The sequence below is a fragment of the Neoarius graeffei genome, chromosome 1 (assembly GCF_027579695.1).
Source record: "Neoarius graeffei isolate fNeoGra1 chromosome 1, fNeoGra1.pri, whole genome shotgun sequence".
In the NCBI taxonomy this organism is placed as follows: Eukaryota; Metazoa; Chordata; class Actinopteri; order Siluriformes; family Ariidae; genus Neoarius; species Neoarius graeffei.
The window spans coordinates 5,786,831-5,799,430 of NC_083569.1; the positions used below are offsets into that span (position 1 = coordinate 5,786,831).

The following is a 12,600-nucleotide window of genomic DNA, read 5'->3' on the forward strand; positions in this document are numbered from 1 at the left end:
GAGAACCCAGTTAAACAAATGAGACAAAAATTATTATACTTGGTCATTTATTTATTGAGGAAAATGATCCAATATTGCATATCTGTGAGTGGCAAAAGTATGTGAACTTCTAGGATTAGCAGTTAATTTGAAGGTGAAATTAGAGTCAGGTGTGAGTGAGCACCGTTTTATTTAAAGAACAGGGATCTATCAAAGTCTGATCTTCACAACACGTTTGTGGAAGTGTATCATGGCATGAACAAAGGAGATTTCTGAGGACCTCAGAAAAAGCATTATTGATGCTCATCAGGCTGGAAAAGGTTACAAAACTATCTCAAGAGTTTGGACTCCACCAACCCACAGTCAGACAGATTGTGTACAAATGGAGGAAATTCAAGACCATTGTTACTCCCCAGGAGTGGTCGACCAACAAGAGCAAGGCATGTAATAGTCGGCGAGGTCACAAAGGACCTCAGGGTAACTTCTAAGCAACTGAAGGCCTCTCTCACATTGGCTAATGTTAATGTTCATGAGTCCACCATCAGGAGAACACTGAACAACAATGGTGTGCGTGGCAGGGTCACAAGGAGAAAGCCACTGCTCTCCAAAAAGAACATTGCTGCTCGTCTGCAGTTTGCTAAAAATCATGTGGACAAGCCAGAAGGCTATTGGAAAAATGTTTTGTGGACGATGAGACCAAAATAGAACTTTTTGGTTTAAATAAGTAGTATTATGTTTGGAGAAAGGAAAAACACTGCATTCCAGCATAAGAACCTTATCCCATCTGTGAAACATGGTGGTGGTAGTATCATGGTTTGGGCCTGTTTTGCTGCATCTGGGCCAGGACAGCTTGCCATCATTGATGGAACAATGAATTCTGAATTATACCAGCGAATTCTAAAGGAAACTGTCAGGACATCTGTCCATGAACTGAATCTCAAGAGAAGGTGGGTCATGCAGCAAGACAACGACCCTAAGCACACAAGTCGTTCTACCAAAGAATGGTTAAAGAAGAATAAAGTTAATGTTTTGGAATGGCCAAGTCAAAGTCATGACCTTAATCCAATCGAAATGTTGTGGAAGGACCTGAAGCGAGCAGTTCATGTGAGGAAACCCACCAACATCCCAGAGTTGAAGCTGTTCTGTACGGAGGAACGGGCTAAAATTCCTCCAAGCCGGTGTGCAGGACTGATCAACAGTTATTGCTGCACAAGGGGGTCACACCAGATACTGAAAGCAAAGGTTCACATACTTTTGCCACTCACAGATATGTAATATTGGATCATTTTCCTCAATAAATACATAAATGACCAAGTAATCCAATGGAATGGAGCCAATGAAATGCAGGCAATCTAGCACTTGCTCAAGTTCCCATCATGACCTCAACGTCTTCAAGCCCGTTTTTACGAAAACCAAGAACCAGAATAAAACCAGATCCCTGCTCTCATATTCCTTTATCTCAAAGAAAACATGGTGCAAATATACAAAACAGTAGTCTTCTACAGGAAGATACTTTTCATAAGTCACACAAACAACAATTACAATCCTACACACTTATTTTAGGCTTAACAGAACTGTTATTACTACGGTTTGATGCAAGTGCCAGTGTGTGGCCTGTTCAACTACACTGCCGAGTCTTGTTTAGTGTTGTTGGGAGAAGAATTCTTTGCTCTTCTGGACATCAGGTTTGATCGTGTCCTTTCCAGGCTTCCATCCGGCTGGGCAAACTAGAAAACAATACAAGTGTTGATACCTCATTAATGACAAAATTAAACACTTGATACTTTTTTAAAATCTTATTAATACTCAGGAACAAAAACCTGGTCATTTCATGCACCATGTGGAAGAAGCCAAAGTGCACCCAAGCCAAATATAAAAAGATGGTGTTCTCAAAAATAAAAATAAAAAATCTTGCGCACCATTGTGTGATTCAATACAGTCAAATTTGACACCTTTATGGAAATTAAAGCCACAATGGCAACCATCTTTTTTTTTTTTTTTTATATACAGCAACTAGAGACAAGGATGTTCTAGTGTTACAGGCTAATATAGCAAGCCACTATCTTGGGGCCCAGGGGAAGCGTTCCACAAAATGCAAGTGAACATCTCATCAGGATGCAAACTGGGTCTTGGATTTCACGGAGATGAAACTTAAAATGGATTCGTGTCTCTTCACTTCAATACCCACCCTGGGTTTTCGTGCAAGAGGCATTTTAATTTCACATCATGTTTATTAAAGACTGCAGACAGGGTTGTGTTCCAATGTTTAGAGATTACCGGTCGCAGGCCAAGTCAGAAAGGATTAGAACTCCCTGTTAGCACTTGAACCTTCTTGCACGGATTTGTATTTGCACCACCACTCACCTTCCCCGTGTTTGTCAGTGAACTGAAAGGCCTGCACCAGACGCAGGGTCTCATCGATCGAGCGACCAACCGGCAGGTCATTAATGGTTATCTGCCTCAGGATGCCTTTATCATCAATGATGAAGAGGCCTCTGAGAAGAAAAATCAAAAATGAACTTGATTTACACAAAGCCCACCTTGATACCAAAGGTTCTGTGTTAAGGGACTTGCTATGCTCCATCCTCCCACAGACATTTCACAGGCCTTTTTTTTTTTTAAATAAGGAACGAGATACATCAAGTCTGATAACATGCCGAGTTGAATTTTAAAGTAGTCTACGACACATGTAAATGTTGTTGCCCAAAGTCTTACATCAAGTCCTGAAAGGAGAAGATTAAAGTTGAACAAATAACGAGAGCAATTTTCTCACAAGAGCAGACCTGTATCTCCAGCTTATCTGATTCAGACACTTACTGTGCCTTTTATTTTTAATTTAAGTGCAATACAGATTCAAAACAAAAATTGCACGTATATAATTTGACCTAACGATTTTGTAAAAAATATTTGCATTCAGTGGGGTTCAATTACAAAGATTTAGAGTCCAGTATAAATTGTTTTTAAACTGATATTTCCCACATCCCAGCCCCTGGCTCATCTTTGTTTCAACTGGTGGCTTACCAGTGACTGGACAAATCGCAATCGTGAACATTTCAGCAACATAACACACCTGTAAGCAATGCCTTCGTCCTCCTTCAGTACACCATAGTCTTGAGAGATGGATCGTTTGGTGTCTGCCACCAGCGGGACTTTCATATGTCCCAGGCCACCTTGCTTCCTGGGGGTGTTTATCCTGAAGAGATGGGCAGGAAAGCTTAACTGTGCTGTGATGCATCATCTAAGCAATTGTCAAACATTTGATCTTGCGTACTGAATCATGGCTCTTCAGGAAAGAGAGAGAGAAAGAAAAAAAAAAAAAAAAAACAGATCGCAGGATCGCAAATCCTCACCAGGCCAGATGGCAGAAGTGGGAGTCCACAGACGCACCAATGACTTCGCAGTTGATCTTTTTGAACTCCTCTGCTGCGTCGCTGAAGGCGATGATCTCAGTGGGACACACGAAGGTGAAATCCAGAGGGTAGAAGAAGAAAACTATGTACTTCCCTGCAGAAAAAAAAAAGGTTGATCTAACATTCACAACTTCCTGTATTTGACAGTGTGAGAATAAGCGGTCGTACCTCGATAATCTGACAATTTCAGATCCTTAAACTGGCCATCAGGCATCACTGCCTTGGCTGTGAAGTCAGGGGCAGGTTTGCCAATTTGCGCTTTGCCAGCTGACATCTTCTGTTGGACTGGAAAGAGGAACAGAGCGGTTTCATTACAAAAACATTGAAGAATAGCAAGGTAATCGGTCACTAAAATGCACATTAGAGAGTTGGAACATGCGTCTTGAAGAAATTAAAGTGATTATTGCACCCTGTAACAAATTCAATTATTTAAAAAAAAACAACTCATTTATATATCACCTCAAGATGTGAGTGAAATCTAAATCAAGGTTTATTATTAGGTTTATTACTTCCTCAATATCACAAAGTCCAGGTTCTAGCACTACTACTACAGTGATTCATTCATTCATTCAAATAATTTATTCACTAATTAAAAAACAATTTAATCATTTATTCCTGCTGTGGTTTCGACAAAACGTCCATCCATTACTAAAAACCGACATTTTAGACTAAAAGAAAAGCCAGTTCCAAGTTTGTGTGGCTGTGTTCCAAATAGCTCCCTGTTCCCTACACCTGCGCACTACACCGAGCATTAAATAACATTCTACATCCGCACTATCGAGTCAATCACGCAGCTGATTCGGATTCAGCCCGACAGAACCCTGCCATTCAACAGGTCCCCCCTCAAAACAATTCCGCCATCCAGAAATACTAATATATTAAAGATTAATAAACATATATCATCTAACCCTAGTGCGTTTTTTTAAACAAAAATTAGCAATGTAAACATTGCTAAAATATAAATGGCTGCAAATGTATTTATATATTTTTATGAAAGGGGAAAGAAAAAAACTTCCCTACCTTTAGTTCCGCCTCTGTGTGGAAAGTTCAGAAAAACCAGCCGAACAGCTGTCGCGCGCGCTTATATAGCGACGCTGAAATCTCGCGAGATTTCACTGACCCACTCACTGGAGGAAACAGTGTTGGAAGAATGACTGGCCTGAAGCTGATTGTTCTGCCTGAGCTAGCATGACTTTGCACATTTGTTGTTCTCTTGCATAGTTGTCTTAACGCCAAGGATACGATAAATTAAATCAGGGACATGTGATATGATCCAGAGCCTCGAAAAGAGTCATGTCTCATGACTGTAATATCTCCTAATTGCTCCTACTGACTTTTTCACAAAGTGCCTTGATTATTAAGCATCAAGAATTTGATTTAGGGAACAATCAGAAGAATCAGATTTTCACACAAATCCTAAAAGTAGATAAAGAGAACCCGGTTAAACAAATGAGACAAAAATTATTATACTTGGTCATTTATTTATTGAGGAAAATGAACCGATATTACATATCTGTGAGTAGCAAAAGTATGTAGGATTAGCAGTTAATTTGAAGGTGAAATTAGAGTCAGGTGTGAGTGAGCACCGTTTTATTTAAAGAACAGGGATCTATCAAAGTCTGATCTTCACAACGCGTGTTTGTGGAAGTGTATCATGGCGTGAACAAAGGAGATTTCTGAGGACCTCAGGAAAAGCGTTGTTGATGCTCATCAGGCTGGAAAAGGTTACAAAACCATCTCTAAAGAGTTTGGACTCCACCAATCCACAGTCAGACAGATTGTGTGCAAATGGAGGAAATTCAACACCATTGTTACCCTCCCCAGGAGTGGTCGACCAACAAGAGTAAGGCGTGTAATAGTCGGCAAGGTCACAAAACTTCTAAGCAACTGAAGGCCTCTCTCACATTGGCTAATGTTCATGAGTCCACAATCAGGAGAACACTGAACAATAATGGTGTGCATGGCAGGGTTGCAAGGAGAAAGCCTCTGCTCTCCAAAAAGAACATTGCTGCTCGTCTGCAGTTTGCTAAAGATCACGTGGACAAGCCAGAAGGCTATTGGAAAAATGTTTTGTCGACGGATGAGACCAAAATAGAACTTTTTGGTTTAGATGAGAAGCGTTATGTTTGGAGAAAGGAAAACACTGCATTCCAGCACAAGAACCTTATCCCATCTGTGAAACATGGTGGTGGTAGTATCATGGTTTGGGCCTGTTTTGCTGCATCTGGGCCAGGATGGCTTGCCATCATTGATGGAACAATGAATTCTGAATTATACCAGCAAATTCTAAAGGAAAATGTCAGGACATCTGTCCATGAACTGAATCTCAAGAGAAGGTGGGTCATGCAGCAAGACAACGACCCTAAGCACACAAGTCGTTCTACCAAAGAATGGTTAAAGAAGAATAAAGTTAATGTTTTGGAATGGCCAAGTCAAAGTCCTGACCTTAATCCAATCCAAATGTTGTGGAAAGACCTGAAGCGACCAGTTCATGTGAGGAAACCCACCAACATCCCAGAGTTGAAGCTGTTCTGTACGGAGGAACGGGCTAAAATTCCTCCAAGCCGGTGTGCAGGACTGATCAACAGTTACCGCAAACGTTTAGTTGCAGTTCTTGCTGCACAAGGGGGTCACACCAGGTACTGAAAGCAAAGGTTCACATACTTTTGCCGCTCACAGATATGAAGTTTTAGGTCATATTTATGCAGAAATATTCTAAAGGGTTCACAAACTTTCAAGCAACGTCGAACACAAAACCTCAAATTTTGTCAAATCTTCCCTTTCCCAGGGTTAAAGCCCCAAACACTATTCGATTTGCTCTTAATTGTGGGTGAAGTTTGCTATGTAAACCCTGCCAGTCAAACTATCAGCCCACTGCAGGGAAAAAAAAAAATCACAGCGACCCTTGAAGCTTCTGTTGGTTCCTGACTAGTGGTTTTGTTTTGCTATTATGCTGTATTTTTGTATTTGTTGAGCCGTGACTGACTCTAGATGCATTTCATGGTTTTCAGAAGAGGTTTGAACCCCTTAAACTCCCAGTTTAGTCTTCTGATACTCATTTTAAAATATAAGTAAGTACGAGTAATTCCTCAGTGAAAAGAGTGAACTTTAACGTGCCTGACAGAATTCATATCCAGTGGTGGCTTTCTGTTAACAGATGACTACAAACTACATGAAGGCCAAGTATCTTGTGGTTTCGTCGATACACTTAACCCCTTGTGCTGTGTCACAGTGATGGAATGAGGGGAAGGGAGTGTGAGCTCGACTGTTATCCAAGTCAGCTATGAGTCTTTACACAAAGCCACACCTTTATGTAATAAATTCAAGGATTTTTTTCTGGCTCTTACTTCCTCAAGATGTGCGAAGTTACACAGATAAACTGATGCTTTCTTAATATTTGCTCACTCTACCTCTTGCAGGAAGTCTTGTGTGTTGATTTTGTGAAAATTCCGTCATTGGTTTACGAGTAATCTCATTTCACCGGGGGTTTAGACCACATTTTTGGGCAATGCAGCTTTTCATTTATCCTCTGGTTACATGTGAAGTAAGAGACGCTGTCATTTGCACATTTCGTCCCTCTCCGAGTGTTTTGTCTGCCCATCTTGTTGCCATGGGCACGGCATCGAGGGCACTGATAAGAGGGGTCTGGAAAACAAAGAGCGCATATTAAAACACAGCTGCCTGCTTTCCTTCAAATAAAGCATCCGAAGCAGCAGGTTCAAGGGTGAACTGCTTCAAACGCGGGAATCCAGAAACACAGGAATAATTAGTGAGTGAATTGTGATCTATAATGTTAGACATGAGGCCTGTGTGGTCTTCACAGGGTTTCAATGGCTTTATCAACGCAAAGCATGCATGGCTGCTTGTGTGTGCATGGATTTGTGTTTAGAGCGGAAAGAAATGTGAAAAGAAGGTGTAATACAAACTCCTATGTTATGAAGGAGCGACTGTTTTTGTTGTACAAACGATTGTGTGAAAAATTCCCAAGGGCTCCTCGACATCTCTGAGTCTCACACACTGATAATGACCTCAACTATATTATCATTTACAGTTGTGGTCAGAAGTTTACATACAGTGACATGAATGCCATCTTGGATATGAATGTCATGGCAATATTTGGGCTTTCAGTCATTTCTTTGAACTGTTCTCTTAATTTCCTGTTAGTGATCATAAAGCTGATAGCTTCTCTGTGCCTTCATAAAAAGGGTTTGTTTACAGCACTCATTGGATTGACCAACACACAATACAGTGGGAAAGTCCAAGCAGCTCAGTGCAGATCTGAGAAAGAGGATCGCAGATGTACACAACTCTGGAATGTCTCTTGGAGCCATTTCTAAACATCTGCAAATTCCAAGACCAGTTCAAACAATTATATGCAAGTTATTATGAGGTGTAGTCACTTTGCCAAGCCACTTTGCTTCAAGAAAACCCAAACTGTCACCCTCAGCTGAAAGGAAATTGGTTTGGATGGTCAGGAACAACCTGGGGACCACCATGACACAGCCCTGCCATGAACTGGAAGCTGATGGATCACTGTCTACAGTTCAGCTCACCATGGACTAAGAGGCTGCTATCCAAGAAATAACCCCCTGCTTCAAAATTGACACCTTCAAGCTTAAAGTTTGAAGCTGACCACATGGACAAAGAAAAAGCCTTCTGGGGGAAAGCTATATGATCAGATGAGACAAAGATTGAGTTGTTTGGCCACAATGACCACCATGTACAGAGGGACACTGTACCAGCTGGTGGTGGTGGTAGGATCATCGTGCTCTGGGGCTGTTTTGCTGCCAGTGGAACTGGTTCATTGCACAAAGTGGTTGAAAATATATGGACCGTGCTTATAAGTCGAGTCCAGGCCAAGAAAAAAAAACAAATTTAATTGAACTCTACCAATTCTACCATGAAGAGTCGTGAAATATCCAACCAGAATTCTGCCAGATGTTTGTTCATGGTAAACAAAAATATTTGTTCAATGTTGCGAAAAGACCTTTTACCCAAATATTCGGTGTGCTGTATGTATAATTTTGACCCTGTGTTGATTTCAGAAAACCCAAAGAAAATTAAAACTTGTGCAACAAATTCTAGTGTTTTTTGTTTTTTTTTTATTAAAGCTGTACGCTGTCCAATCATTCTGCCACAGAAAAAGAACAGTTCAAAGAAATGACTGAAAGCCCAAATATTGCCATGATATTCATATCCAAGATGGCATTCATGTCACTGTATGTAAACTTCGGACCACAACTGTATTATCCAACAGAAATGGTAATCTAATTTATCATTTCTATAGTAACAGTTTATATACCTGGGGGTGTAGGGGAGATGCTCTATATAATTAATACTAATTTTTAAAAAATGGGGTTGTTTGTTTATAAAAGGGGCGGCACGGTGGTGTAGTGGTTAGCGCTGTCGCCTCACAGCAAGAAGGTCCGGGTTCGAGCCCCGTGGCCGGCGAGGGCCTTTCTGTGTGGAGTTTGCATGTTCTCCCCGTGTCCGCGTGGGTTTCCTCCGGGTGCTCCGGTTTCCCCCACAGTCCAAAGACATGCAGGTTAGGTTAACTGGTGACTCTAAATTGAGCGTAGGTGTGAATGTGAGTGTGAATGGTTGTCTGTGTCAGCCCTGTGATGACCTGGCGACTTGTCCAGGGTGTACCCCGCCTTTCGCCCGTAGTCAGCTGGGATAGGCTCCAGCTTGCCTGCGACCCTGTAGAACAGGATAAAGCGGCTAGAGATAATGAGATGAGATGAGATGAGACAATATAATTCGAAATATAGTGCATATTGGAGCGTATTGAAATATCAACACAGCCCTCATGTCTGATCACAAGGAAGACACTTTCATTTTCAGCTCATGACCACATCCTCATTTGAGCCAAAGGAAATCACACAACCACCACACACTCACGGGGGATCATTACTTTCTGGAACCAAGTCAGATTTAATGTCATGATGACAAAGGGAAAATTCTAATTCAGGGGATTACAGGATGCAGCTTCGGATCTAAGATTTGACTGATTCGACTTGTGGACTGTTCTCTCGCACTGAACTGGCTGGGTGTGCTCATGGACTAGATCTAATCCGGTGATCAAACTAAGTACTCATAACTAGAGAGAGATACAGTTCAAATTCTGCCTCATCAGATTGCAGTTAACGTTATTATTGATTGATTGCATTTCTATCATCAGCGAATAACAGTTTACGAGGTTGTAATTAGGATGTAGTACATACTCACCGGCCCCTTTACTGGGAACAGCCACACATGCACTTGCTGTTTGAGGCGGTTCTCTAATCAGCCAATCCCTTGATGTCAAGTCAAGTCAAGTTTATTTGTATCGCGCTTTTAACAATAAACATTGTCGCAAAGCAGCTTTACAGAATTTGAACGACTTAAAACATGAGCTAATTTTGTCCCTAATCTATCCCCAATGAGCGCGACGGTGGTGATGGTGGCAAGGAAAAACTCCCTCAGACGACATGAGGAAGAAACCTCGAGAGGAACCAGACTCAAAAGGGAACCCATCCTCATTTGGGCAACAACAGACAGTATGACTATAACATTAACAGTTTTAACATGAAGACAGTTTCGTTGACGTTATAAACGCTTCATTGATGGAAACTTGAGTGCAAAACTGTTCATGACAACTGCAGTCCTAAAGTTAGCAAGTCAACTGTAGTCCTCAGCCATAAAAGCATTACTGTAAGAGTCCAGAGCGTCCTCCAGGTCTAACCCTCAACTGTCCTCATGGGGCCGTCCTTCACAGGAGCGATGCGATAAAACTCCGACCAGACACAGGGCACCAGGATGGATCAAGCAGGTCCGAGGGGCAGAAGAGGCCAGCATCTCGATCCTAGGATCAACATGTAACTCAGAGGGACAGATTGGGGGGGGGGGGGGGGGGGGAGAGAAATGTGATGTGATGGCAGCACAACGTGGACACAAATCAAGAGCTTCAGTTAATGTTCACGATGTTCAAACATCAGAATGGGAAAAACTGTGATCTCAATTTTTGTGCGACTTTCTTTCTTTCTTTCTTTCACTGTGGCATGGGTGTTGGTTTGAGCCGGATGGACTGCTGGTTTGAGTATTTCAGAAACTGCTGATCTCCTGCGGTTTTCACACACAACACTCTCTAGAGTTTACACAGAATGGTGCGGAAAACAAAAAAAACACTGAGTGAGTGAGCGACAGTTCTGTGGGTGGAAACAAACGCCTTGTTCCCTCTGTCAGAGGAAAATGGACAGATTGAGCAGTTTGAGCTGCCAGGAAGGATATAGTCACTCGTATAATCACTCTTTACAACCGTGGTAAGCCGAAAAGCATCTCAACATGCAACAGCAGAAGAACACATTGGGTTCCCCTCCTACAGCCAAGAACAGGGATCTAAGAATCAACAACGAGGTCCTACTAAAGTGGTCGGTGAATATATACACACACACATAAGGCTTGTAGTACTCGAGTCCGACTCGTGCCCTAATTTTAAGGACTCATGACTCCACTCGGACTTGGACTCGTGCGTTAACTGCATTTGGACTCGTAAATTGGAGACGAGGACTTGGATTGTTTCTTTATTTTTTGTAACATGCCGTAATAATTTGCCATAACATTTATATCTACATTACTTTTTGTAATAATTTTGTCCAAGAGTGTCACACCAGTGCGCCTTGGCGCGTGCATCAGATAGACTCTCGAGCGCGCTCCGGACAGCACCAAGCGGACTCTCGCATGCGCACGCTGTAAACGACTCGCACCTGCACAGGATTAAGGTGCAATCAGTGCGCAGATATAAAAACTGTGAAAACACACTTATTTTGCGAAGTATTGAGCTGCGTTGCTGACACATTACCGAGCCTTATTTCCTTGTTTGGGTTCCTGATTTCCTGTTTCTCGTCTTTGATTCCACCGAGTCTACGATAGCCTGTTTGTGCCTCGCTTGACCTATCGCCTGTTTCACGGTTTTACGATTTTGCCTGCCGTTCTGGATTGTTTATGTCTTCATGTGTATTAATAAAACACACCGTCTGCACTTACATCCGTCTCCCAACCATCTCTGACAGAATACTTTGCACTCCCTGATAAAGAGAAGCACATTCACCTGTTCAGGAACAAACTAATGTTAATGGCGCTGAAACAGCCACCGTCAAATGGTGCGGTTGGAGTCTTGGACTCAATTCGAAGTTTTCTTTAATGACTTGGTCTTGAACACTGGGGACTCGAGACTGGACTCGGACTCGAGGTTGAGTGACTCGACTGCAACGCCGATTATATAAACATGACAACATGACTGTGTTTTTAATTTTGTTCCCCCCGTGTGATGGAACAGCAACCCTTGACCATCATCGTTAACGGTTCCTACTGTACCAGGCCGTCATTTTCACCTGCTGTGCTGTTTCTGTTTAAAACCCTCTCTGGCCCCCTTGTGAGTCTCCCAGCTCTCTGCTGCATCCCAGCACAGACAGGCCCGGACTCATCCACGCGTTTCTAACACACGAAACTGATTAGTCAGAATCCCAAATGACTGATTAAACCTAAAGCAATTAATAACTCGATAACAAGTTCTGGGAACCAGTTCAGATTTTGTGTTCTTACAAGCTATTCAGCAGCTTAACTCTTTTAACCAGATGCCAAAAAAAAAGGAATTTGCATCTGTTTTGGGAATGCCCGTGTTCAGCATTGAATTTGTTTCCATATCATAGTGGTTAATGGCTCATATGAAAGTAGACACTCGGGGTTTTAATAATTTGCAGTTTTAGTTTAAATATTATTTTATTGTGGCAGTTGTTTATTATCCGATGTTTTACGATCAACTTGCGCTCACCATTTTATCTCCGTACCAGTGGAGAGGTGTGAACTGTTTGCCCAGCAGAGGGCTCACAATCCTCCCCTTTCCCTTCACCCTGCTCACCAGCAGCTAAACACAGAGTCACGATACTCTACACACAGAAACCGAAAAGCATCCTGATTAATCCTATATATTTTATTATACAACCCCGATTCCAAAAAAGTTGGGACAAAGTACAAATAATAAATAAAAACGGAATGCAATGATGTGGAAGTTTCAAAATTCCATATTTTATTCAGAATAGAACATAGACGACATATCAAATGTTTAAACTGAGAAAATGTATCATTTAAAGAGAGAAATTAGGTGATTTTAAATTTCATGACAAAAACACATCTCAAAAAAGTTGGGACAAGGCCATGTTTACCACTGTGA

The 12,600-nt window shown here is 41.8% G+C and overlaps 1 protein-coding gene across 1 annotated transcript; it reads right to left on the reverse strand.

The window, feature by feature from the left end:
- Positions 1-1,416: 1,416 nt before the first annotated feature.
- On the reverse strand, positions 1,417-4,465 carry prdx1 (peroxiredoxin 1). Its single transcript, XM_060928745.1, has 6 exons — positions 4,410-4,465; positions 3,558-3,674; positions 3,330-3,483; positions 3,050-3,172; positions 2,344-2,474; positions 1,417-1,706 (listed from the first exon to the last, which is right to left on the reverse strand). The coding sequence occupies exons 2-6, from the start codon at positions 3,661-3,663 to the stop codon at positions 1,621-1,623; spliced, it is 600 nt and encodes a 199-aa protein (XP_060784728.1). The 5' UTR covers positions 3,664-3,674; positions 4,410-4,465; the 3' UTR covers positions 1,417-1,620.
- Between the last annotated feature and the right edge of the window lie 8,135 nt (positions 4,466-12,600).

Coding starts and splice junctions, on each gene's coding strand:
- prdx1 (XM_060928745.1), bottom strand. CDS start 3,663: ATGTCAGCTGGCAAAGCGCAAATTGGCAAACCTGCCCCTGACTTCACA. Junction 3,173..3,329: donor CACTTCTGCCATCTGGCCTG/GTGAGGATTTGC, acceptor CCATCTCTTCAG/GATAAACACCCCCAGGAAGC. Junction 2,475..3,049: donor GACGAAGGCATTGCTTACAG/GTGTGTTATGTT, acceptor TTTTCTTCTCAG/AGGCCTCTTCATCATTGATG.